Raw genomic sequence first — 23,723 nt, 5'->3', positions numbered from 1 at the left:
GGTCAGTTTTCATTCCAATCCCAAAGAAAGGCAATGCCAAAGAATGCTCAAACTACCACACAATTGCACTCATCTCACATGCTAGTAAAGTAATGCTCAAAATTCTCCAAGCCAGGCTTCAGCAATACGTGAACCATGAAATTCCAGATGTTCAAGCTGGTTTTAGAAAAGGCAGAGGAACCAGAGATCCAATTGCCAACATCCACTGGATCATGGAAAAGGCAAGGGAGTTCCAGAAAAACATCTATTTCTGCTTTACTGACTATTCAAAGCCTTTGACTGTGTGGATCACAATAAACTGAGGACAGTTCTGAAAGAGATGGCAATACCAGACCACCTGAGCTGCCTCTTGAGAAACCTATATGCAGGTCAGGAAGCAACAGTTAGAACTGGACATGGAACAACAGACTGGTTCCAAATAGGAAAAGGAGTACGTCAAGGCTGTATATTGTCACCCTGCTTATTTAACTTCTATGCAGAGTACATCATGAGAAATGCTGGGCTGGAAGAAACACAAGCTGGAATCAAGATCACCGGGAGAAATATCAATAACCTCAGATATGCAGATGACACTACCCTTATGGCAGAAAGTGAAGAGGAACTAAAGAGCCTCTTGATGAAAGTGAAAGAGGAGAGTGAAAAAGTTGGCTTAAAGCTCAACATTCAGAAAACGAAGGTCATGGCATCCGGTCCCATCACTTCATGGGAAACAGATGGAGAAACAGTGTCAGAATTTATTTTGGGGGGGCTCCAAAATCACTGCAGATGGTGGCTGCAGCCATGAAATTAAAAGACGCTTACTCCTTGGAAGGAAAGTTATGACCAACCTAGACAGCATATTGAAAAGCAGAGACATTACTTTGCCAACAAAGCTTTGTCTAGTCAAGGCTATGGTTTTTCCAGTGGTCATGTATGGATGTGAGAGTTGGACTGTGAAGAAAGCTGAGCGCCGAAGAATTGATGCTTTTGAACTGTGGTGTTGGAGAAGACTCTTGAGAGTCTCTTGGACTGCAAGGAGATCCAACCAGTCCATTCTGAAGGAGATCAGCCCTGGGATTTCTTTGGAAGGAATGATGCTAAAGCTGAAACTCCAGTACTTTGGCCACCTCATGCGAAGAGTTGACTCATTGGAAAAGACTCTGATGCTGGGAGGGATTGGGGGCAAGAGGAGAAGGGGACAACAGAGGATGAGATGGCTGGATGGCATCACTGACTCGATGGACCTGAGTCTGAGTGAACTCCGGGAGTTGGTGATGGACAGGGAGGCCTGGCGTGCTGTGATTCATGGGGTTGCCTAGAGTCAGACATGACTGAGCGCCTGAACTGAGCTGAAGAAGGTGGTAATGATGATGGAAAGTCATAGTGTGGCCTGCTAGAAAGTGTCTGAGGGGGTTCTTCTGAATGGAGCAATCAAAGGCAGCCTCCCTGAGGAGGTCGCCTTGTTACAGAGTCCAAGCTTTAAGAGCAGAGGTTTGGGGCAAGATATGGACAGAGGAGCCTGGTGGGGTGCAGTCCATGGGGTCGCTAAAAGTCAGACACGACTGAGCGACTTCACTTTCACTTTTCACTTTCATGCATTGGAGAAGGAAATGGCATCCCACTCCAGTGTTCTTGCCTGGAGAATCCCAGGGACGGGGGAGCCTGGTGGGCTGCCATTTATGGGGTCGCACAGAGTCAGACACGACTGAAGCGACTTAGCATAGCATAGCATATGATGACTTTATTCAGAAAGCTAGAAGACCAAGGAGATGGTGGACTGATGTCACAGAGGACCATCTTGTGCTTGTGTTCAGTCACATCTGACTCTTTGTGACTAGACTGTAGCTCAGGAGGCTCCTCTGTCCGTGGGATTTTGCAGGCAAAAATACTGGAGTGGGTTGCCATTTCCTCCTGGGTAGGGTATCTTCCCTACCCAGGGGCTGAACTCGAGTCTCCTGTGTTTCCTGCATTGCAGGCATATTCTTTACCCACTGAGTCATCAATTAAGCTGAGAACCATCTTACTGAAGTTAGAATTCAAGCTTCTTTTACTCTTAAAGGAGGCTTGGGAGTGTAACTGGTTGTTGCAAGCTTCTTGATGCTAGGACACTTTGTTCTTGCGGTTATCCACAAATGTCCAGTTACAATGTTCCTGTAAATGTCCAGTAACACAAATGTTATTCTTTATGCCACAACTTTTTCCCCTATGTGAATAAAAAGTTTTATACCTTTAAATGTTAAGCCTGGAAGACAGAGCCTTGAGAATGGGCAAAACCATGTATTTCAGACTAAGCACAGACAGCAGAGCACAGAGATTAAAGGTAAAGGAATAGATACAAAATAGAGTCAGGTTTGTTCCTTTCTGTTAGGACCTTTGAGCAAAACCTGAATGACATGGAGAAGTGGGTAGTGAATAAAGATCAACCCCACACACATTCCCCCAAGCCTGGCCAGCTGTGAAAGGACCCAGCACAAAATGAAGCAATCAAATGGACTTAAAAAGTGTCATTCTTGCTTCCTTCCTCAGATGTGCTGAGATAAATGGAGAAAGTGAGGCAATTTCCCTCCATGTCTAACCAAGGGGGAAGTAAGAACTAATCATACTGGAGACTCACAATGATGGTGAAATCTGGCCAGACACTCAAGCAGGAAGCAGTATTTCACTTACCATAATAAAGATTAGGAAATTTAACCAGACCCTGAAGGCACACTGAGTCAGGGCAGATCTGTAAGCTGATATTGCCAACTTCTTGGCAGAGGTACCAGGAGAACAAATAATCTGGTTTTTTAAAATGAAAAAGGACACAAGGAACATTTCAATAAAGTCCTGAAGACATGAGAGTCAGCTTCAGTTTGCCATGGATGGGAGTTTTTTGCTGATACCAGTTCTGAAAAGTAGCCTGACCACCCCTGCCACACAAAAGTGGGAGGATTGGAGAGGGGATTAATAGAGTACATCCCTGTGGAGGAGGAAGGGTGTTTTTCACCACCACTCCCCCAAAAATGAATGTGGGTAAGCTGCAAGAGTAGTGTTAGTTGCTCAGTCATATCTGACTCTTTGTGAGCCCATGGACTGTAGCCCATGAAGCTCTTCTGTCCATGGAATTCTCCAGGCAAGAATACTGGAGTGTGTTGCCGTTCCCTTCTCCATCACTCAAAAGGAGAGGAAGGAGCCTGCAGGGGGAGAGACAGAATTTTTATCCTAATTCAGGTGTCTGCTTAGTTAATGGGCAAAGGCACTGGCCAGGTATACAGCAGGTGAGTAAACTCCTGTCTACAAGGGCATGTGGACCTGACACTGACCCAGGATAATAAAATGGGCTACAATAATGTTACTGGTTCCAAGCTCATACTCCTCACTATACAACAGGCCGATACTTAAGAGAAGAGTTGTTAGGACCAGAAAACATGACTTTAGACAGAGAAGGAGAAATAGCATATGACATCCCTTATAAGTGGAATCTAAAAAGAAATGATACAAATTAACTTACTTACAAAGCAGAAATAGACTCACAGATTTAGAGAATAAAATAATAGAACTTATGGTTGCATGGGAAAGGATTAGGGGAAGGGATAGTTAGGGAATTTGGGGTGGACATGAATATATTGCTATATTTTAAATAGATAACCAACAAGGTCCTGTAGTATAGCTCAGGGAACCCTGCTCAATATTACGTGGCAACCTGGATGGGAGGGAGGTTTGGGGGAGAATGGATACGTGTAGTGGAGGACAGGGCAGCCTGGAGTGGTGCAGTCCATGGGATCACAAAGAGTAGGACATGACTTGATGACTGAACAACAACAACAAATATGTATGGCTGAGTCCCTTTGCTGTTCACCTGAAACTATCACAACATCGTTAATACAGAATTTTAAAGGTTTCATAAAAGAAAACTTGACTTGGAGACCAAATGTCTTAGAGCTTGTTGTTTCCAAATCTTCCAGCAGAAGGAGCCTCCAAAACACTCAGGAGAGGAATGGACACCCTCATAGCAGCCAGTGACAGAACCAGGGCTGGGTGTGTACTGAAAATTAAACCCACAGGTGCAGCACCATCTGGGGCCCCACAGGGGCCACACCTCTCCTCCTCCCTCTGTCTCATTCACTCACCATCACAGCCTTTAGTGGCAAGTCGAAGCCTTTGTCTAGTGAAAGGGAAGACATTTGACACCCAAGTATACACAACTCTTTGAAGGGGTTAGCTCCACAGTGGGGGAAAAACATAGTGTATTAACTGATGGGAAAATGGGGTTGTGAGAAAGACGCTCACCAGCCCAAACTCAAAAGAATGGACTTGGAGACATGAGATGCAGCGGGAAGCAAGGCTTTGATGATGGTCTTGCAAGATCGGGTGTCTGGTGGGCAGGCACACCCAGAGTCATTGCACAGAGCAAGTAATCCTGGCAAGCAAATCCCTCCAGGATTTGCCAGTTCCTCACTGGCTGAGTATTATGGGGTGAACAATCTTCCCAGATGTCTCCTAGGTTTGTTCCCTTCCTCTTTAAAGGCTGGCCCCTCCCTGACATCTTGTTTCCTCCTTTCCTGTGCATTTATTCCCATTCTTGTGTTTTGAAGTCACCAACAGAATGAACCCTTTGAAAATTCTAGGCATCCCACCCTCCCTTTTTTTGCCTGGACTTTCCAGTTTTGTAAGCCTTATGGCTATCAGCTATTACATCAGCAAGCTGTCACTCAAAGCTAGCTATTTTTAAAAATAGACCACTTAAAGCTTTTTATTTCTTACAGGGTCAATTGAAAGTGGTTTTTTTTTTTTTTTTAAGATTGAGGTAAAAACATCATTTGTATTCCATTAGGAATGATCCAATAGACTTCAGGGTACATGTTCAATATACAAAAATTAATTCTATTTCTGTATTCCAGGAGTTATCAAACTGTGGTCTATGGACTAAACCTGGCTTATGGCTTATCTTTGAAAGATATGCAAGAAAGTAATTCTTCTATATTTTTCAAGGATTATAAAAGAGGGGGAGGAAGAGAAGGAGGAGTTCCTGAACATGACTTGCAAGCACTAAAATATTTACTATATGGAATTATAGAATCATCCTTCTATACACTAGGGGCTTCCCTGGTGGCTCAGACAGTAAAGTATCTGCCTGCAATGTGGGAGACCGGGGTTCAATCCCTGGGTCAGGAAGATTCCTGGAGAAGGAAATGGCAACCCACTCCAGTATCCTTGCCTGGAGAATCCCATGGATGGAGGAGCCTGGTAGGCTACAGTCCACGGGGGTCTCAAAGAGTCAGACACGACTGAGCTACATCACTTTCACTTTCACTTTCTCTTTCTATACACTAGCAGCAAACAATTGGGAAATGTTTTCACACACCATTTTTCAAGAATCATTCACTGGAAGAAGTGGGATATTCAGGTATAAATCTAACAAAATATGTTCATGAATTCCAGGATGAAAACTTCAAGCCACAGATGAAAGAAATCCATAAATACCCAAGTGAGTGGAAAGATTAAAAACCTTCATAAAGCAGAAGACTCAATGTCATTAAGATGTTGGGTGGTGGTGGTTTAGTAGTGAAAGGTTGTTACTGAACAAAAACACACCGGGATTCTTGGCCTCCAGAGGAGAAGAATTCAATCTGGGGCCAGAGACAAGGCTTGATCGCTCAGAGCTTTTGTGTAATAAAGTTTTATTAAAGTATAAAGGGGATAGAGAAAGCTTCTGACATAGGCATCAGAAGGGAGCAGAAAGAGTGTCCCTCTGCTAATCTTCAGCTGGATGTTATATAGTCACTAACAGTCTATTAATGAAAGAAAGGAATGTCTTAAAACTCAGAATGGCACCAGGCCCCTCATCCATAAGAGGCATTTTGAGATAATCTTGGCACCAGATGATTCATCCCAGGCCGTAAAACGATTGACTTGAATCTTGTAGAAAGGCAGATTACCATACAAGTAGTTTCATTTACATAGATTAGGGGAACAGTATCTGTGTATAACATACTGGTTTGTCAAGTAGGTTCTGAGCCATTAGGTGGAACCGATTTGAAGACAGAGTTTGGGGTAAATACATAGCACATTAACATAGCTTAAGACAAACATTTCCATAAGAAAAATGCATTGGTTAACTCAAAGTTTGAGAATAGTTAACTTCAGGTGAAACCAGGTGTCATTATGGCAACACAGTATTTTACGAGAAATCTCCTTTTAAATTTGTATAGAGAAGGGAAAAAATATTGCTAGTTTGTTTCCTCCTGCCGCTTAAGAGAGATAAAAATGTCTGACATTTGCAGCCTATTTCCTCCGTTTGGAGACCCCTGGCCTTCCTGCCTGTTACCCTCTCAGTGGCTAAGTGGTATCCTACTCTTTGTGACCCCATGGACTATAGACCACCAGGCTCCTCTGTCCATGGGATTCTCCAGGCAAGAATACTCGTGTGGATTGCCATTTCCTTCTCCAGGGGATCCTCCTGACCCAGGGATGGAACCCACATCTCCTGCAGGCAGATTCTTTACCTACTGAACCATCAAGGAAGCCCCATTAAGATGTTAAGTCTCCTCAAACTGATCTACAAATTCTAAGTAATCCCAATCCTAGAAGGACTTTTTTGTAGAAATAGATAAGCTGATCACAAAATCTACATGAAAATGCAAGGGACTCAGAATAGCCAATATATTTCTGGAAAAGAGCAATGTATAATAGTTGAAGGATTTATAAGACCCCTTTCAAGATATACAATAAAACCAACCATAGTTCAAAAATATTTCTTCCCCAGATATTTAATGAGTAGGTACTATGTGCCAAGCTTTGCTGTCACCCGTCCTATCACATTTACCTAAATTGCTGGTGAGGTGGAGCAAGTTGCTTCACCTCTCTGAAATCTCCAGCTCCTCTTCTGTAAAAACAGGTAGTGAATTTGATCTTGCAGGGCTGTTGGATGATTACAACAAAAACAATGACAACAGCAATAATGACTTCGTCTATTGAGCCCTTCCTCCATCCTATGTGTTTTACACGTGTGGTCTCTTTCAGTGATTTCCACCATCTTGGAAAGTGGTGCTAATGAAATGCCCATTTACAGATATGGAAGAGGCAGAGCTTAGTGGTTCAGAGTACCCACTGTGAAGCCTGGGGCAGAGTGTGGTTCCACCAGGTGTATATGGCTTTGTGTGAGTCACTCACATGATTTTCAAGTCTCAGTTTCCTCAACTGTATGAAATGAAAAAAGTTAATGTACTTGTGTGTGTGTTAGTCTCTCAGTTGTGTCCGACTCTTTACAACACTATGGACTGTAGACCACCAGGATCCTCTGTCCATGGAATTCTCAAGGCGAGAATACTGGAGTGGGCAGCCAGTCCCTTTTCCAGGAGTCTTCCCTACCCAGGGAAGGGGCTTAACACAGCTTCAGTGGCTTATGTTGAAAAATGCTGGTGTGGTGGCTACAATTACTACTCTAAGCTGCCTCCCTATTCCCAGCACACAGTAGGTCTGCAGTGAGCTGACTCCTCTGAGCACTAGGGACTCTTTCTCTTGCATGTCCCAGGATGCTGCTTGGCTTATCATATTCTGGCTTTGCCTGCCTAACTCTGATGTAAATGGAACTGTCAGGAGGTGAAATCTATGGAGGGGAAGAAAATTCTGGAGGCAGGGTGCACCCAACCCCACTGACAGTTTTAGGATCTTCCACTTGATTCCCCTGGCCAGTGTTGGGGGAGGAGGTTTAGGGTCTCCCCAGCATCCTACCAGTGTCAGGACTCCTTCCTCCCCACACTACTTTCCTGATCAGTAGCTCTGCCAGGAGCCCCATCATTCAAGTTTTCTCTCACCAGAGACCACCCCACAGGATCAGGAAGAGATGGTGCATTCACTGAAGATCCTTTGGGTGGTGCATCCTAAATATGGCTGTATGATCCATGTGATAATACAAAGACCTCAAGGTATCTCCCCACTGGGGTCGCCATTTTGCCTGAGATTACATCTTTATAAGTATCCCTGGATTAAAAGGGCATTGTCCCTTGTGAATGAGGGTGGAGCAGCATGGCAGAGGGGAAAGGCTTAGGCCTGGTGATATGACAGACATGGGTTCCTTCCAGTTCTGCAACTTAGGCTAGAGGCTTGCCTTCTTTGAGCCTCAGTTTGCTCTTCTGTTCATAAGTATCTCCCCACTTGTCATCACTTGGGTCTCTGCCTGATTCCAGGGTGCTATCCCAGAGCACTGAGGGAAGGATGATGTACTATCTTACTGACAGAACTTCTGGCACACAGCAGGTGTACTTTGTGTAGAGCACCTGACTCATAGCACAAATATTTTATATACAGTACCTGACACATAGTACGCATGATTCTTTTAGAGGACCCAGCACATAGTAGATGTTCTTCGTGTATTATGTCAGGCATTCGACAGGTATGCTTTATGTAGAATACACTGGATATGACAGATAGGATTTGTTTAGAGTAGCCAGTGTGTAGTGAGCTTCCCAGGTGGCTCAGTGGTAAAGAATCCACCTACCAATGCAGGAGATGCTGGTTCGATCCTTGGGTCAGGAAGATTCCCTGGAGAAGGAAATGGTAACCCATTCCAGTACTCTTGCCTGGGAAATCCCACGGACTGAAATCCCTGGCGGGCTACAGTCCATGGGGTTGCAAAAGAGTTGAACATGACTTAGTGACTAAACAATAACCCAGCATATAGTAAGTACACTTTATGTAGAATATCTAGCATATAGTCAATATGCATGTGTCTGTGCTAAGTCACTTCAGTTGTGTCTGACTCTTTACGACCCTTTGGACCATAGCCCACCAGGCTCCTCGGTCCTTGGGATTCTCCAGGCAAGAATACTGGAGTGGGTTGCCATGCCCTCCTCCAGGGAATCTTCCTGATCCAGGGACTGAACTCATGTATCGTAAGTCTCCTGCATTGGCAGGTGAGTTCTTTACCACTAGGCCCACCTGGGAAGGCCACATAGTCAATATGCTTTATGTAAGTACTTTGCACAGAATAGGTTCATTTTATTTAGAGCAGTTGACACACAGCAGGTATGCTTTATGTAAGGCATGTGGCACACAGTGGGCATATTTACATAGAGCAACCTGCACATGGTAGATGTGCTTTACAAAGATGACCAAACTCACAGCAGGCATGCTTTGTGTACAACACTTGGCATACACTAGACAAGATTTATACAGAGTATGTGGCACAGTAGATGCACTTTACATAGAGCATCTGACACATAGTAGGCACGCTTTTTGAGGCACCCAGCACAGAGTAGGCAATCTTTACATACAGTTGTCTGCACAGAGTAGGCTTACTATATGTGGGCTACTGGCACGTGTCGTGGTCTGTATATGGGTTGGAAAAGAATTTCCAGACATGAGGCAGAATGAGAGAATATTTTATTAGAGTAGGAGATGCTTTTAGAACAGCGGGCAGGCTCAAAGGAGAGCTGAACCCTTTCACAGGCTAGTAGCCAATTTTTGTAGCCTCAAGACAGAGAAAATTCCTGCTGCAATGGTGGTATTAGGTGATTGGTTAGGATGCTACGTGTGTATTCAGTTGCGTCTGACTCTTTGTAACCCCATGGAATGTAGCCCACCAGGTTTCTCTTGTCCATGGATTTCTCAGGCAAGAATGTTGGAGTGGGTTGTTATAGGGTGGACATTTTACCTAACATGGTGTCAGGAAACCAGCCAGTTTAGGTCCAGAGGTTCATGGCAACAGTTGCTATGGGACTTGGTCATTTGCAGAGCGTTTTGTCCTATGACTTGGCATAGGGCTCCAGAGCATACACTAGCACAAGTAGTAGTAGCTAGCCCTTTTCCTTCATTCCATCTTTTTGGGCGCTCTTGATCCTTACCATCTTCCTGTAGAACCCTTCTTGGTCCCCCTCTCAGGGTCTTATCCAGCATCCCATTTCCCAGATGGGAATACTGAGCCCACAGAGGGTACACATAGCCCACAATCAGAGCGAGGGCAGGGCAGAACACTCCCAGCTCTGCCCTCCCCAGTGTGGACCCTGCTCTCTCTAGGCCGCTCACAGCCTCCAGGAGCCCTCTTCCAAATGGGCCCTTTATCTTCTGAGTCTGATGCAGGTAATCCCCAGTCAAGCCGGTTTCTCTATTCCTGTTCTGCAGCAGTCACATCTCACCCCAGACCCTGGGCTGCTTGGAGACACAACCTGAACTCCTGCCAGGCTGTGTGTGCTCCCAAAAGCCAGAATTTTAACAGTTCTGAGCTTCCTGATTCCAGGCCTGGAAATGGTGCGTGAAGGCTTCCTGACCCATGTGTGGAGAGGAGCTGCAGAGAGCTTTGCCCTGCCCTCCTGTACATGTGTTTGCCTACCACACACCGGCCTTGGAAGTGCAGGGGTGGCTGTGAACCTGGAGGCCCAGAGTCACCTTTGTCTGCACCACAACTTGCTCACGTGGAAGGTACTGAGTCCAGAGGAGCCAGTGTCCATACAGAGGGGCAGATCCTGAGCTGATTCACAGGCAGCTCCCCCTCCCCCCACCCTGTATCCAGACAGCTTCCGGGTAGGGAGGAAGTAAAGAAGCTGTGGGGATTGGCTGGCTTAGCCCGGCCCCTGGCAGCTTCCTCTAGATCTGGGGTCAGACCCAGCCATCCCAGGAGGAGGGCAGAAGAAGTTGTGTGGGACAAGCCAGCCCACACGGAAGGTAAGAGGCTGGGGGTTCTGGCCCAAGGTGGGGAAGGTATATGCCCAAGGCAGGGTGGCTCCAGGGAATGAGATGACCTGGGAGATGAGTGGGTACCAGTGTGTGTGTGTGTTTGTGTGTGTGTGTGTCTGTCTATCTGTCTCTGTTTCTCCCTCTTCCTCTGAGTTTGTTTCTCCCTCCCCTCTCCCAGTCCCTGTCTGTCTGTCTCTGAGCCCTTCTTGCCCATCCCCAGCACTCCCTATCCCTGCCTCTCCCTCCCTTGCTCCTCTCTCTCTATCCATCTCTGCCTCACAGCTCACCATCACTATCTCTTCCTTCATCCTCAGAACTCACCCTCCACCCCATCTGACCACAGGATGCTGGAGCTGAGCCTGTCTTGGCTGGGACTCGGGCCAGTAGCAGCCTCCCCATGGTTGCTGCTGCTGCTGGTCGGGGCTTCCTGGATCCTGGCCCACGTCCTGGCCTGGACCTACACCTCCTACAACAACTCTCTCCGCCTCCGATGCTTCCCACAGCCCCCAAAACGTAACTGGTTCTTGGGTCACCTGGGCCTGGTGAGTGTGGGCAGCAGATTGAGTCTGGGAAATCCAGGTAGATGGACTTCCTGGAGGTCAGGAATGGGGCTCAGGTTTGAGCTGGGGTCTAGGACAGCAGAGAAGACAGGGAAGCCAAGGAACCCCCTCTTCCCTCACTCATTCATTCCTCTACTCTGCCATCGAGACGTTCTCCACATCCTGTCCTTCCAGTCCTAGCCTGCTTTCGGGTCCATTCCCTGTCTGACTTCCACATGTTATGCACCTGATAAGATTCACTGTCCAGCGTCTGCTCTGCACAGGGCCCATATCCTTGTGTCTTGTTCTCAGCCACAGCTTTCCTAAGGGAAATAACTACCACCTCCCCATTCCCACCTACAGGAGCACAGCTGCCCACCCCCTCCCCTTTCCAGGACCCCTTCCTCTAATTTAACTATCATCCCTCCCCCGAAGATGTCCCAAAGGGCCTGTTGCCCAATCTAGATAAAGTCAGCTACTCACTTCCTCTTTCAAAAGCCTTCTTAGACCAACCCCACCTCCACACCTGCCTAGATTGTGCCCCAGACTGATACTTATGACTTGACCCCACTCATGATTAATGAAACAGGTAATCATCCAATTACTTAGTAACCACTTCCCAATTTGATGATAGTTTGGGGGAGCAGACACTACAGTGCCCAGTCCAGGACTGGAGCGATGTAAGCGCTCAAAATAAATGCTTGATGACCGAGGTGATCAACTTGCCATCACCTCCCTCAGTCAAGGTCAAAGGGATTATATTCAGCTCCCCCTATCTCCCAGACAACTTTTCCTTTCATGCCTGGGATGAGAACTACAAGTTGGGGGAGGACTTATTGCAATTACTATTCATTAAGGCAAAGTTCACAGTGGAGGGTGTCCAAAGCTCACCACAAAGATTTGCTGAGGTTCCAGATCTTCAAATGGTCTCAGCGAGCCCTGGAAGCAGCAGGAATGTTACAAAGTTCTCCAGTTCTGCCTTCCCTGCCTCCAGGGCTTGGCTGTGGGGACCAGTTCAGTCACTCTTCTGTGTGACTTCAGCTGAGCCACGCTCCCTCTCTGGGCCAGTCTCATCTAGTGCTTTGAATCCTCACCTTAGGGCCTTCGGATAGGGGAGCAAGTCACAAAGGTGAAAGTGTTTTATGTCACCTGCCTAGAGTACCTGAGGGTATTTGTCAGGTTTGAATGGAGCATCGTGAGGGAGAGGGTGCTTCACTAGGAGGCTACCTGCACTTCTTCCCCTTTGAGGGGATATGGCATCAGTTTCTTCTTTTGAAAATGTCACAATTGAAAGGCATGCCCATAACTTGCAGAGAAACAGACAGGATGCACTCTGCACCGAGCCTGATCAGTGAAGGTTATAGTCCATGTTCCTCCTTTGGTTAATAGGCAGAGTTCATGTCTGTCCCTGGGGGATGGCCAGGGCTATAAGGTCAGAGGTCTGCAGAACCCTTGCCATGCAAGAAATCAGAAGCCATGTGGAGCAGGAAAAACATGGGAGGGTGTTGGACCAAAGCCCATTCATCCTGCTACCCACAAAGCTGCCCACTGAGGATCTCCTTCTTAGATTGCCCTTGCACTGGGACCACTCCCAGGACAAGAAAAATGTGTCTTCTCAAGCCAAGATTTGCCTCCCTGTGGGCAGAGAGCCTGTCTTCTCCCTGTGCCCTGGGATAGACCCTTGGGACTTGGAGAGCCTCCAGGTGCCTCCTTCCCCCAGAGGGAAGGAGGAAGCAGAGATTCCCTCCATCTGTATAGGATCCCACACTCTGTCCACCTCAGTGGACTCTCCTTCTGTGAAGTGATGGCCCTTACCTTGCTTACAGGTTCCCCCCACGGAGCAGGGCTTGAGCAAAGTAACTCAGCTGGTGACCAACTACCCTCAGGGTTACTTGATGTGGATGGGCCCCATCATCCCCCTGGTCATTTTCTGCCACCCTGACTTGATCCGGACTTTTGCCAGTGCTTCAGGTACCCAGGCAGAGCTGGTGGTGGTGGGTGCCATGATACACCTCAGGGCTTCCAGCCGCACCCCTGCCAAGCTTCCATGTGGCCCCTACAGGACCCCAACCCCCTTCCCCTCCTCTCTCTGCCATCTTCCTCTTTCCTTCATGTATTGATCACTGCCATCTCACATCCTCCTCCTTTCTCTCACTGCCATTTACACCCCACCCTGGTGTCCTGGGCAAAAGACAGGACATGAAGATTCAGATTCAGGCAGAGAGATCTGTGACCTGGTGTGGTCAGGAATTGGCCAGAGGGAAATGAGCTCTGCAAACCCAGAGAAGAAGCAAGATTCTCTTCTAGGGGATGCTGGAAGGATTCCTGGAGGAGTAGTTGGAACTGGGTCTGGAACGACGAGCAGAAAGTTTTTAAAACAGAGTATGGAGTGATGCATGGGCATCCATAACATCCCAGGTCCCCTGCCAGACCTTCCCTCAGTCCCCACCTATCCCCAGGTGCTGAGCAATGATGGCTTATGGCTAGCGTACATATAAGTTGCTATTCCCATGACATCTACCTCTCTGGTGGGTCACTTTATTTTCCCCTATCTTGGAGCTGGTCCACTTCTAGATCAGTGCCCTCCTTCTCCAGTTGCCAGGAATCTTCCTGAGGAGACTCCACCCCACCCTGGCTCTCTTCCCTTGTCCCCTACCCCTCCCATCCGCAGACAGATGACCAGGCAAGCAGGGGAACAGGCAGCGTGTAACAGAAACCTGAGTTCAGACCCAAGAATGCAGAGTGAACATGAGAAGGGCCTTGGCTCACTCTGGCTGCTGAAGTCTCCTTCAGCTGTTAGTGGTAGAAATGCCACCCCGTATGACCTATGGAAAGAAAAGGAATCAAGTGACTATAAAGTCCAAGGAGGGGTATCTTCAGACCCAAATCTATCCATATCTATATAATGTCGTAAGAAATCTGTTTTCCTTGTTTAGATCTCTGTTCCTCTGTGGTGGCTTCCCTATCATCTTGGTAAAACTGAATCCAACAAGCTCAACCCCCATGGAAAAGTGAGCTCATTGACAACATTTTCAGGAAAAGACACAGGATTTCCCTAGCCTGTGTTATAGGACCCATTCCTGTGTCCATGAAACTCTGAGTATCCAATCTTGGAGGTGGTTTAAGGGTCCTCTAAGCTGTTGTTTTGAGGCTCAGAGTGATTTGATGGTTAAGAACAGACCCTGGGTTCAGATAGATGTGGCTTATTGTCTCAGGCTTATTGTCTGAGAGAATGTGGGCAACAGACTCCATTGTTCAGAGCCTCAGTCTCCTTATCAAGAATATGGGAATGGAAGAGAAGTCAGGGGAACACGGTGTTTGGGGTCCAAACAGAAAAAGACCCTTCCTATCCCTATATTCAAGGGACCCCAATTATCACGTACGGAGGATAAAGGGAGAGAGGGTGGCAGGAGGCTTAGGACAGAGGAGCAGCTGCTGGAGGTGATTCACCGTCCCAGCTCTGGATCACTGCCCTGCAGGTCCTTCCCTCTGGCAGCCTAGAAGAGTGTGAATTGGGTCCTATTTGTTCCTCTCCAGATTCAGAGCTCAGAGGAAGGTCTCCTGTACACTCAGGGCCTGGCCAGCACCTATGGGGATGCGTGCTGCTGATGGATGGGACCCTGGCACGCAATCATCCGCATCTTCCACCCCACCTGTATCAAGCCTGTGCTCTTTGCTCCAGGTAGACGCCTCCCTGGCCATAGCTTGCCCATTGCCAGGGTCTCTGTGTTGCCTCTAGTTGTACAAGTGACCAGGATGCAGGCAGAGGGGGGCATGGCAAAGATGCCACTGTCTCCCACTGCAGAATCCCAGCTGCATGCTCTCCAGTCACGTCTGTGCAATATCTGCTGAATGGCCACGTCTGATCAGATTTATGTTTCTACGTGGATTCTGGTTACAGTTGGTGTATGTTATATCTAGTAATACCTGGTATATGTTTAAATATGAGTTCAGAGATGTTCTCAATCATGTCTAGAGCTCATCTGTGGCCAAGGACATTTGAGGCATCTTGAAGCCTCTCTGGTTCTTGTCTGAGATGCTGTTAGAAATTGCCTGGTTCTCCAGTTGGTCACTTCTGGGTGTCTGTCTGAAGTCTGGAACTCCAGGGTCACTCTGAGAAATGCCTGAGACCTTATGTGAATCTTGTCTGATGCTTAGGATATGTTTGAGTTTTGCCTGGTTCAGGTCTGTGTCATCAGTGTATTCAAGTCCTGTCTGGAGTCCACGTGGGGCACACTGAGGTGATGCCAGATTGTCTTCAGGCCCATGGCAAAGCATCCTGTCATGTCATCTTGTATCATTCATGGTATGGCCTTGTTAGGACTTGTTAAGATATGGGACCATGTCAGATGTCTCAGAAGGGGTCAGTGCTGGGGCAGATGTGGTGTCCTAGATCCCTGTAAAGGTGTTTTGTAAAGTGATAGACCATACTTGTGAGGTAGAAGATGCAATGTCCAGTCATATGTCAGGTTGGGGTGTGTCTAAGCACATTGAGATGTGTCTATGGGCCCTGCCTTTGCTCTGTTCTGTGCTGTGGCCTGGTCTGGTCTGGTCTCCTCTCCCCTCCCAGCTTCCTGTGCTCTTGGTCCCATTCTGCTATGTTGGGCTTGGAGGGGGAATGCTGATTCTTGGCTGGGAGCCTCCACTCCCCACTAAAAGACCCTCCCCTCCCCATCTCCTTGGTCCCTGGTGGTCCTCATTCATATCAGCTGCCATCGCACCCAAGAATGTGGTCTTCTACAACTTTCTGAAGCCTTGGCTGGGTGAGTAACTATGAGTGAAGGGGGTTGAGGGTGACTTTGGGGACCCAGGGGAAGGTCTTCCTTTGCTCACTCCCTGTGGCTGTCTCTGCTAGGGGATGGGCTCCTGCTGAGTGCTGGTGACAAGTGGAGCAGCCACCGTCGCATGCTGACACCTGCCTTCCACTTCAACATCCTGAAGCCCTATATGAAGATTTTCACCAAGAGCGCAGACATCATGCATGTGAGTCTCTTGAACCCAGGGTCCCAGCTGGAGTCTTGGGGAAAACAGGGACTCAGAGACATCTTGTCTGGATTTCTCCCTCTTCTGATTGGCTTAAGTCCATCGTTCGTCCTTTCTCAGCCTCAGTGTCCTTGGCTATATAAAGAATGTAATATGATCCCTGCTTTGCAGGGTGGTCAAGATATCCTGCAAGCTGAGCTTCCCTGGTGGCTCAGATGGTAAAGAATCTCCCTGCAATGCAGGAGACCCGGGTTCAATCCCTGGGTCAGGAAGATCCCTTGGAGAAGGAAATGGCAACCCAGTGTTGCCATTCTCCAATGTTCTTGCCTGGAGAAGTCCATAGACAGGGGAGCCTGGCAGGCTACAGTTCATGGGGTCACAAAGAGTCGTTCATAACTGAATGACTAACACTTTCACTTTCAAGATATCATAATGGAGCCACATCCCTGGCACATAGTAGATGCTCAGAAGGTGTTAGCTTCTATTTTACCTTCCCAGAAGCCTTAGAATCTTGAGACATATTTGATGGTAATAATTAATATGAGTATCAGGCAGTAGTTGTTTCTGAGTAATGAATCACTTGAAAACAATAAGGATTTAGTATTTACAGCAAGACTGTGAGTCAGTTGGGTGGTTTCTCTGGATGTGGATGGGGCCACTCATGTACCAGTGATCAGCTGAGGGTCTGGTCATGCTGGAATGTACCCTGCGGTACTGCAAGACTCAAGACTGAAGAAAGAGCTGGAGTCTATAACACAGACATACATCAGTGGTTTAATGGATAAGAGGATCTTATGTGTCTGAAGCAAAGTCCTGGAGTGATATCCCATCATGTATATCTGTGGCTGACAGCAAGTATGTCAGCATTTACTGATTAGGCTCCATGAGTAAGAGGAAATGTGAATAGGGTGTAGGTGAAGCAGGGACTGGTCAAGCATGGGATGTACAGAGAACAAGAGGACAGCTGTCTTGGGTGGCCTGACCATACAGATAGGAAGCATTGCTGGTCTGGGGTCAGTCCTCTCACAGGTTTGAAGCTTGGTTGGCTGTAAGCTGATCTAGCATGACCTCAGGGAGGGTAAATAGACTTACTTTCATGGGATTCTCTCCCTTCAAAAGGCATCTCAGGCTGGTTCATATGGTAGACGTAGGGTATGAAAAGACTGAGAAGAAGTGCCCTTTGGGGTCTAGGTTTGGAATGATCACCTCATCATTTTCACTGCAGTCTGTTGACCAAAGAAAGTCCAGGGCCAGCTCAGAATCAAAGGATGGTAAAAGAGGCTCCACCTCCAAGTAGAGTTACTGAAAAATTACATTGCAAAGGGTTTTGATATACACATGGGAAAGTAAAGAACTGGAGCACAGGCTTTTGTGAAGTGCCTGTGATTTTTTTCATACTTGCAAGCCCATAAGAGAGCTTGTCACTGTTTCTTGGATTCTGCCAGGATACGTGAGACTCCTAGGTCACAGACAAAGGACAGTTTCTTACTCTTGGCACAGCAAACAGCATGTGCTTTTTGTTGGTTTGCATTCTTCTTCCAAGTCACCAAATCTCATGCAAATAACACAGGTGGGCTTCTATGGATGCCTACTCATATAGTATATTATATCACAGAGGAGGGAATATTAGTTTTAGGAACTCTGTGACATTTATAGCAGTTAGAAGCAAGCTTGATATTTTCCAGGGGAACACATTACCTCACTTATCAAGGTTGTTTGCTACAAACACAACTCTGAGAAATGGTCCAGGTAAAGAACATAGGGGTCTTAGAACTTTTTGGCAAAACCAAAAAAAAAAAAAAAAAAAAGTGCAGGAGTACTCAGGGCCCATGGAGGACTATCTCTATTAACATAGGGATCATTTTCCTAATCAACTTATAACAATGAAAATGATGAAAACTAGCATTTGTTAGCACTTACTTTATGAAAAGTTGACCAATGGTGCACAAAGTATGAGCTCAACAGATAAAGAATCCACCTGCAATGCTGGAGACTCAGGAGATGTGGGTTTGATCCCTAGGTTGGGAACATTCCCTAGAGGAGAAAATGGCAACCCACCATACTATTCCTGCCTGAAAAATCCCAAGGACAGAGGAGCCTGGGGGGCCACAGTCCAAAGTATCAGACACAGAGTCGGACACGAATGAGTAACTGAGCACACACTCATGCACATAAAGTATAGTAGGTAGAATCAGGATTACAAAACCCAGACCTTCCGACTCCCAGTCATGGAGACTTCATGTCCTAATAGTAACAGTTTTCACTCCTACATGAGCCTGGTCCTCCCTGGGGGTGGGTGCCTCGGACCAGGAGACAGAGCCCAGGAAGTGCATCTTGGTATCTGGGGTTAGGAAGGGGCACCAAGGAGGCAGTTCTCAGCCTCAGCTGTGTCCCCTTCTCTGTTCAGGCCAAGTGGCAGCGTCTGATCACAGAAGGCCACACCCATCTGGACATGTTTGAACACATCAGCCTCATGACCCTGGACAGTCTGCAGAAATGCGTCTTCAGTTACGACAGCAATTGCCAAGAGTGAGTCTTACCCAAGGGCCTGGGGAACATGAGCCACAGACCCACGGGAGTAGATGGGTGAGGGAGGGTTGACCAGGACAATCAGAAAGGTCTTCTTGGAAGAGGTGGGTCAGATCTGGACATTGAAGAACAAGAAGGGGAACGAGAAGAAGCCATCCTTTTAGGTGGGTAGAACTGTTTGATAAAGACCAGGAGGCTAGGAGGAGCACGGTATGTGCAATAGTGAGGCGACATCTTGGAGATAAGGATGGAGGCATTGGTATCTTTATATCTTAAGAACATTCTGAAACCAAAGAGGATATGAACTTTCTCCTGGGCTTTCCAGAGAGCCATGGAAGGTGTTTGAGAATAAGAGGGTTCTGTTCAAAGCTTATTTCAGACATCAGATATTTCTTGCTCTCATCCTGTAGGAAGCCCAGTGACTATATCGCTGCCATCTTGGAGCTCAGTGCCCTTGTGGCAAAACGATATCAACAGATCTTCCTGCACATGGACTTCCTGTACTACCTCACCCCTGATGGGTGGCGCTTCCGCAGGGCCTGCCGCCTAGTGCATGACTTCACAGGTGCTGTCATCCAGGAGCGGCGCCGCACCCTCCCCAAGGAAGATATTGATGACTTCCTCAAGGCCAAGGAGAAGACCAAGACTTTGGACTTTATTGACGTACTCCTGCTGACCAAGGTGGGCTCCTCTGGGATCTGAATTCAAGAAGCAGTATAGGCCTTGGGAACTTGATTTAATCAAAGTTAAACTGGATTGAACTGGATGCAGAGGGTGCTGGGGAGCCATGTGAGATTCTTGTTGAAGGAAGGGCTGGGTTAGGGGTAAGTTTTAGAGATGACCATGTGGAATGCACAGGGCTTCCCTGGTGGCTCACAGTCAAGAATCCACCTCCAGTGCAGGAGGCCCAAGTTCTATCCCTAGGTCAGGAAGATCCCCTGGAGTAGGAAATGGCAACCCACTCCAGTATTCTTGCCTAGAGAATTCCATGGACAGAAGAGCCTGGTGGGCTTCAGTCTGTGGGGCTGCAAAGAGTCAGACAGGACTGAGTGACTAACACACACACACGTGGGGTGCAGCCTGCAGGGGACTACTAAGTCTGAAACTGTGAAGGCCTGAGATTTTACTCTCCTTCCCAATTAGTAAGTTAGTCTACTACAGAAATAGACTGTATATATCCATGTATACATAGAGAATACTGGATCATAAGAATCCATTTATTACTTATAGCAGTAACAGTAACCAGAGCAGAATGGTATCTCTGCTCCCCCATTCCCAAATTCCTCTGAGATCTCCATGATTTCTTTATCTTCCCATGTAGCCATACTTGACATTACAGAAAAAAATACCTTCAGTTTTCTTTTATTTTTTTATTTTTAATTAATTAATTTATTTTAATTGGAGGCTAATTACTTTACAATATTGTACTGGTTTTTGCCATACATTCACATGAATCAGCCATGGGTGTACAGGTGTTCCCCATCCTGAACCCCCCTCCCACCTCCCACCCATCCCATCCCTCTGGGTCATCCCAGTGCATCAGCCCTGAGCACCCTGTCTCATGCATCAAACCTGGACTGGCAATCTATTTCACATATGGTGATATACATGTTTCAGTGCTATTCTCTAAAATCATCCCACCCTCACCTTCTCCCATAGAGTCCAAAAAGTCTGTTCTTCACATCTGTGTCTCTTTTGCTGTCTTGTATATAGGGTCACCGTTACCATCTTTCTAAATTCCATAAATATGCATTAATATACTGTATTGGTGTTTTTCATTCTGACTTACTTCACTCTGTATAAAAGGCTCCAGTTTCATCCACCTCATTAGAACTGATTCAAATGCATTCTTTTTAATAGCTAAGTAATATTCCATTGTGTATATGTACCACAGCTTTCTTATCCATTCATCTGCTGATGGACATCTAGGTTGTTTCCATGTCCTAGCTACTGTAAACAGTGCTGCGATGAACATTGGGGTACACGTGTTTCTTTCACTTCTGGATTCCTCAGTGTGTATGCCCAGCAGTGGGATTGCTGGGTCATATGGCAATTAAAAGACCCTTACTCCTTGGAAGAAAAGTTATGACCAACCTAGATAGCATATTAAAAAGCAGAGATATTACTTTGCCAACAAAGGTCCGTCTAGTCAAGGCTATGGTATTTCCAGGGGGCATGTATGGATGTGAGAGTTGGACTGTGAAGAAAGCTGAGCGCCGAAGAATTGATGCTTTTGAACTGTGGTGTTGGAGAAGACTCTTGAGAGTCCCTTGGTCTACAAGGAGATCCAACCAGTCCATTATAAAGGAGAACAGTCCTGGGTGTTCATTAGAAGGACTGATGCTAAAGCTGAAACTCCAATACTTTGGCCACCTCATGCGAAGAGTTGACTCATTGGAAAAGACCCTGATGCTGGGAGAGATTGGGGGCAGAAGGAAAAGGGGACAACAGAGGACGAGATGGCTGGATGGCATCACTGACTTGATGGACATGAGTTTGAGTAAACTCCAGGAGTTGGTGATGGTGTGCTGTGATTCATGGCGTCGCAGAGTCAGACACGACTGAGTGACTAAACTGAACTGAACTAAATGGCAGTTCTGTTTCCAGGTTTTTAAGGAACCTCCTCACTGTTCTCTATAGAGGTTGTACTACTTTGCATTCCCACCAACAGAGTAGCAGGGTCCCCTTTTCTCCTCACCCTCTCCAGGATCTATTGTTTGTAGACTTTTGGATAGCAGGCATTCTGACCAGCGTGAAATAGTACCACATTGTGGTTTTGATTTGCGTTTCTCTGATAATGAGTGATGTTGAGCGTCTTTCCATGTGTTTGTTGGCCATCTGTATGTCTCCTTTGGAGAAATGCCTGTTTAGATCTTTGGCCCATTTTCTGATTGGGTCGTTTATTTGCCTAGAATTGAGCTGCAGGAGTTGCTTGTATATTTTTGAGATTAATTCTTTGTCAGCTGCTTCATCTGCTATTATTTTCTCCCATTCTGAAGGCTTTTCATCTTGCTTATAGTTTCCTTCGTTGTGCAGAAGCTTTTAATTTTAATTAGGTCCCATTTGTTTATTTTTGCTTTTATTTCCAATATTCTGGGAGGTGGGTCATAGAGGATCCCGCTGTGATTTATGTCGGAGAGTGTTTTGCTTATGTTTTCCTCTAGGAGTTTTATAGTTTCTGGTCTTACATTTAGATCTTTAATCCATTTTGAGTTTATTTTTGTGTATGGTATTAGAAAGTGTTCTAGTTTCATTCTTTTACAAGTGGTTGACCAGTTTTCCCAGCACCACTTGTTAAAGAGATTGTCTTTTCTCCATTATATATTCTTGCCTACTTTGTCAAAGGTAAGGTGTCCATGGGTATGTAGATTTCTCTCTGGAGTTTCTATTTTGTTCCATTGATCTATATTTCTGTCTTTGTGCCAGTACCATACTGTCTTGATGACTGTGGCTTTGCAGTAGAGCCTGAAGTCAGGCAGGTTGATTCCTCCAGTTCCCTTCTTCTTTCTCAAAATTGCTTTGGCTATTCGAGGTTTTTTGTATTTCCATACAAATTGTGAAATTATTTGTTCTAGCTCTGTGAAAAATACCATTGGTAGCTTCACAGGGATTGCATTGAATCTATAGATTGCTTTGGGCAGTATACCCATTATCACTATATTGATTCTTCCAATCCATGAGCACATTATATTTCTCCATCTGTTAGTGTTCTCTTTGATTTCTTTCACCAGTGTTTTATAGTTTTCTATATATAGGTCTTTTGTTTCTTTAGGTAGATTTATTCCTAAGTATTTTATTCTTTTCGTTGCAATGGTGAATGAAATTGTTTCCTTAATTTCTCTTTCTGTTTTCTCATTGTTAGTGTATAGGAATGCAAGAGATTTCTCTGTGTTAATTTTATACCTGCAACTTTACAATATTCATTGATTAGCTCTAGTAATTTTCTGGTGGAGTCTTTAGGGTTTTCTATGTAAAGGATCATGTCATCTACGAACAGTGAGAGTCTTACTTCTTCTTTTCCAATCTGGATTCCTTTCATTTCTTTTTCTGCTCTGATTGCTGTGGCAAAAACTTCCAAAACTATGTTGAATAGTAGTGGTGAGAGTGGGCACCCTTGTCGTGGTCCTGACTTTAGGGGAAATTATTTCAGTTATTCACTGAAATTGAGGATAATGTTTGCTGTGGGTTTGTCATATATAGCTTTTATTATGTTGAGGTATGTTCCTTCTATTCCTGCTTTCTGGAGGGTCTTTATCATACATGGATATTGAATTTTGTCAAAGGCTTTCTCTACATCTATTGAAATAATCATATAGCTTTTATTTTTCAATTTGTTAATGTGGTGTATTACATTGATTGATTTGTGGATATTGAAGAATTCTTGCATCCCTGGGATAAAACCCACTTGGTCATGATGTATGATCTTTTTAATGTGTTGTTGGATTCTGTTTCCTAGAATTTGGGTAAGGATTTTTGCACCTATGTTCATCAGTGATATTGGCCTATAGTTTGTTTGGGTGGTTTTTTTTTTTTTTTTTTTTTGGTGGCATCTTTGTCAGGTTTTGGTATTAGGGTGATGGTGGCCTCATAGAATGAGTTTGGAAGTTTACCTTCCTCTGCAATATTCTGGAAGAGTTTGAGTAGGATAGGTGTTAGCTCTTCTCTAAATTTTTGGTAGAATTCAACTGTGAAGCCGTCTGGTCCTGGGCTTTTGTTTGCTGGAAGATTTCTGATTAGTTTCAATTTCCATGCTTGTGATGGGTCTGTTAAGATTTTCTATTTCTTCCTGGTTCAGTTTTGGAAACTTATGCTTTTTCTAAGAATTTGTCCACTTCTTCCAAGTTATCCATTTTATTGGCATATAGTTGCTTATAGTAGTCTCTTATGATCCTTTGTATTTCTGTGTTGTCTGTTGTGATCTCTCCATTTTCATTTCTAATTTATTGATTTGATTTTTCTCCCTTTGTGTCTTGATGAGTCTGGCTAATGGTTTGTCAATTTTATTTATCTTCTCAAAGAACCAGCTTTTGCTTTGTTGAT

The 23,723-nt window shown here is 45.8% G+C and overlaps 1 protein-coding gene across 2 annotated transcripts in view; it reads left to right on the top strand.

Moving 5' to 3' along the window:
* The first annotated feature begins 11,044 nt into the window (after positions 1-11,044).
* Positions 11,045-23,723, top strand: part of LOC102286889 (cytochrome P450 4F3) — a 32,191-nt gene continuing 19,512 nt past the window's right edge. The window contains exons 1-6 of one of the 2 annotated variants that reach the window (XM_070373237.1): positions 11,045-11,174; positions 14,709-14,853; positions 15,881-15,934; positions 16,027-16,154; positions 18,562-18,683; positions 19,094-19,364. In XM_070373237.1, coding sequence (XP_070229338.1) covers positions 14,784-14,853; positions 15,881-15,934; positions 16,027-16,154; positions 18,562-18,683; positions 19,094-19,364 — 645 coding nt within the window. In that variant the 5' untranslated portion in view covers positions 11,045-11,174; positions 14,709-14,783. The other variant, XM_005904137.3, reaches the window with a different exon arrangement.

The sequence above is a fragment of the Bos mutus genome, chromosome 7, assembly GCF_027580195.1.
Source record: "Bos mutus isolate GX-2022 chromosome 7, NWIPB_WYAK_1.1, whole genome shotgun sequence".
NCBI classification, from domain to species: Eukaryota; Metazoa; Chordata; class Mammalia; order Artiodactyla; family Bovidae; genus Bos; species Bos mutus.
The sequence above is the reverse complement of the archived record's forward strand: the minus strand, read 5'-3'. Positions and strand labels throughout refer to the sequence as shown.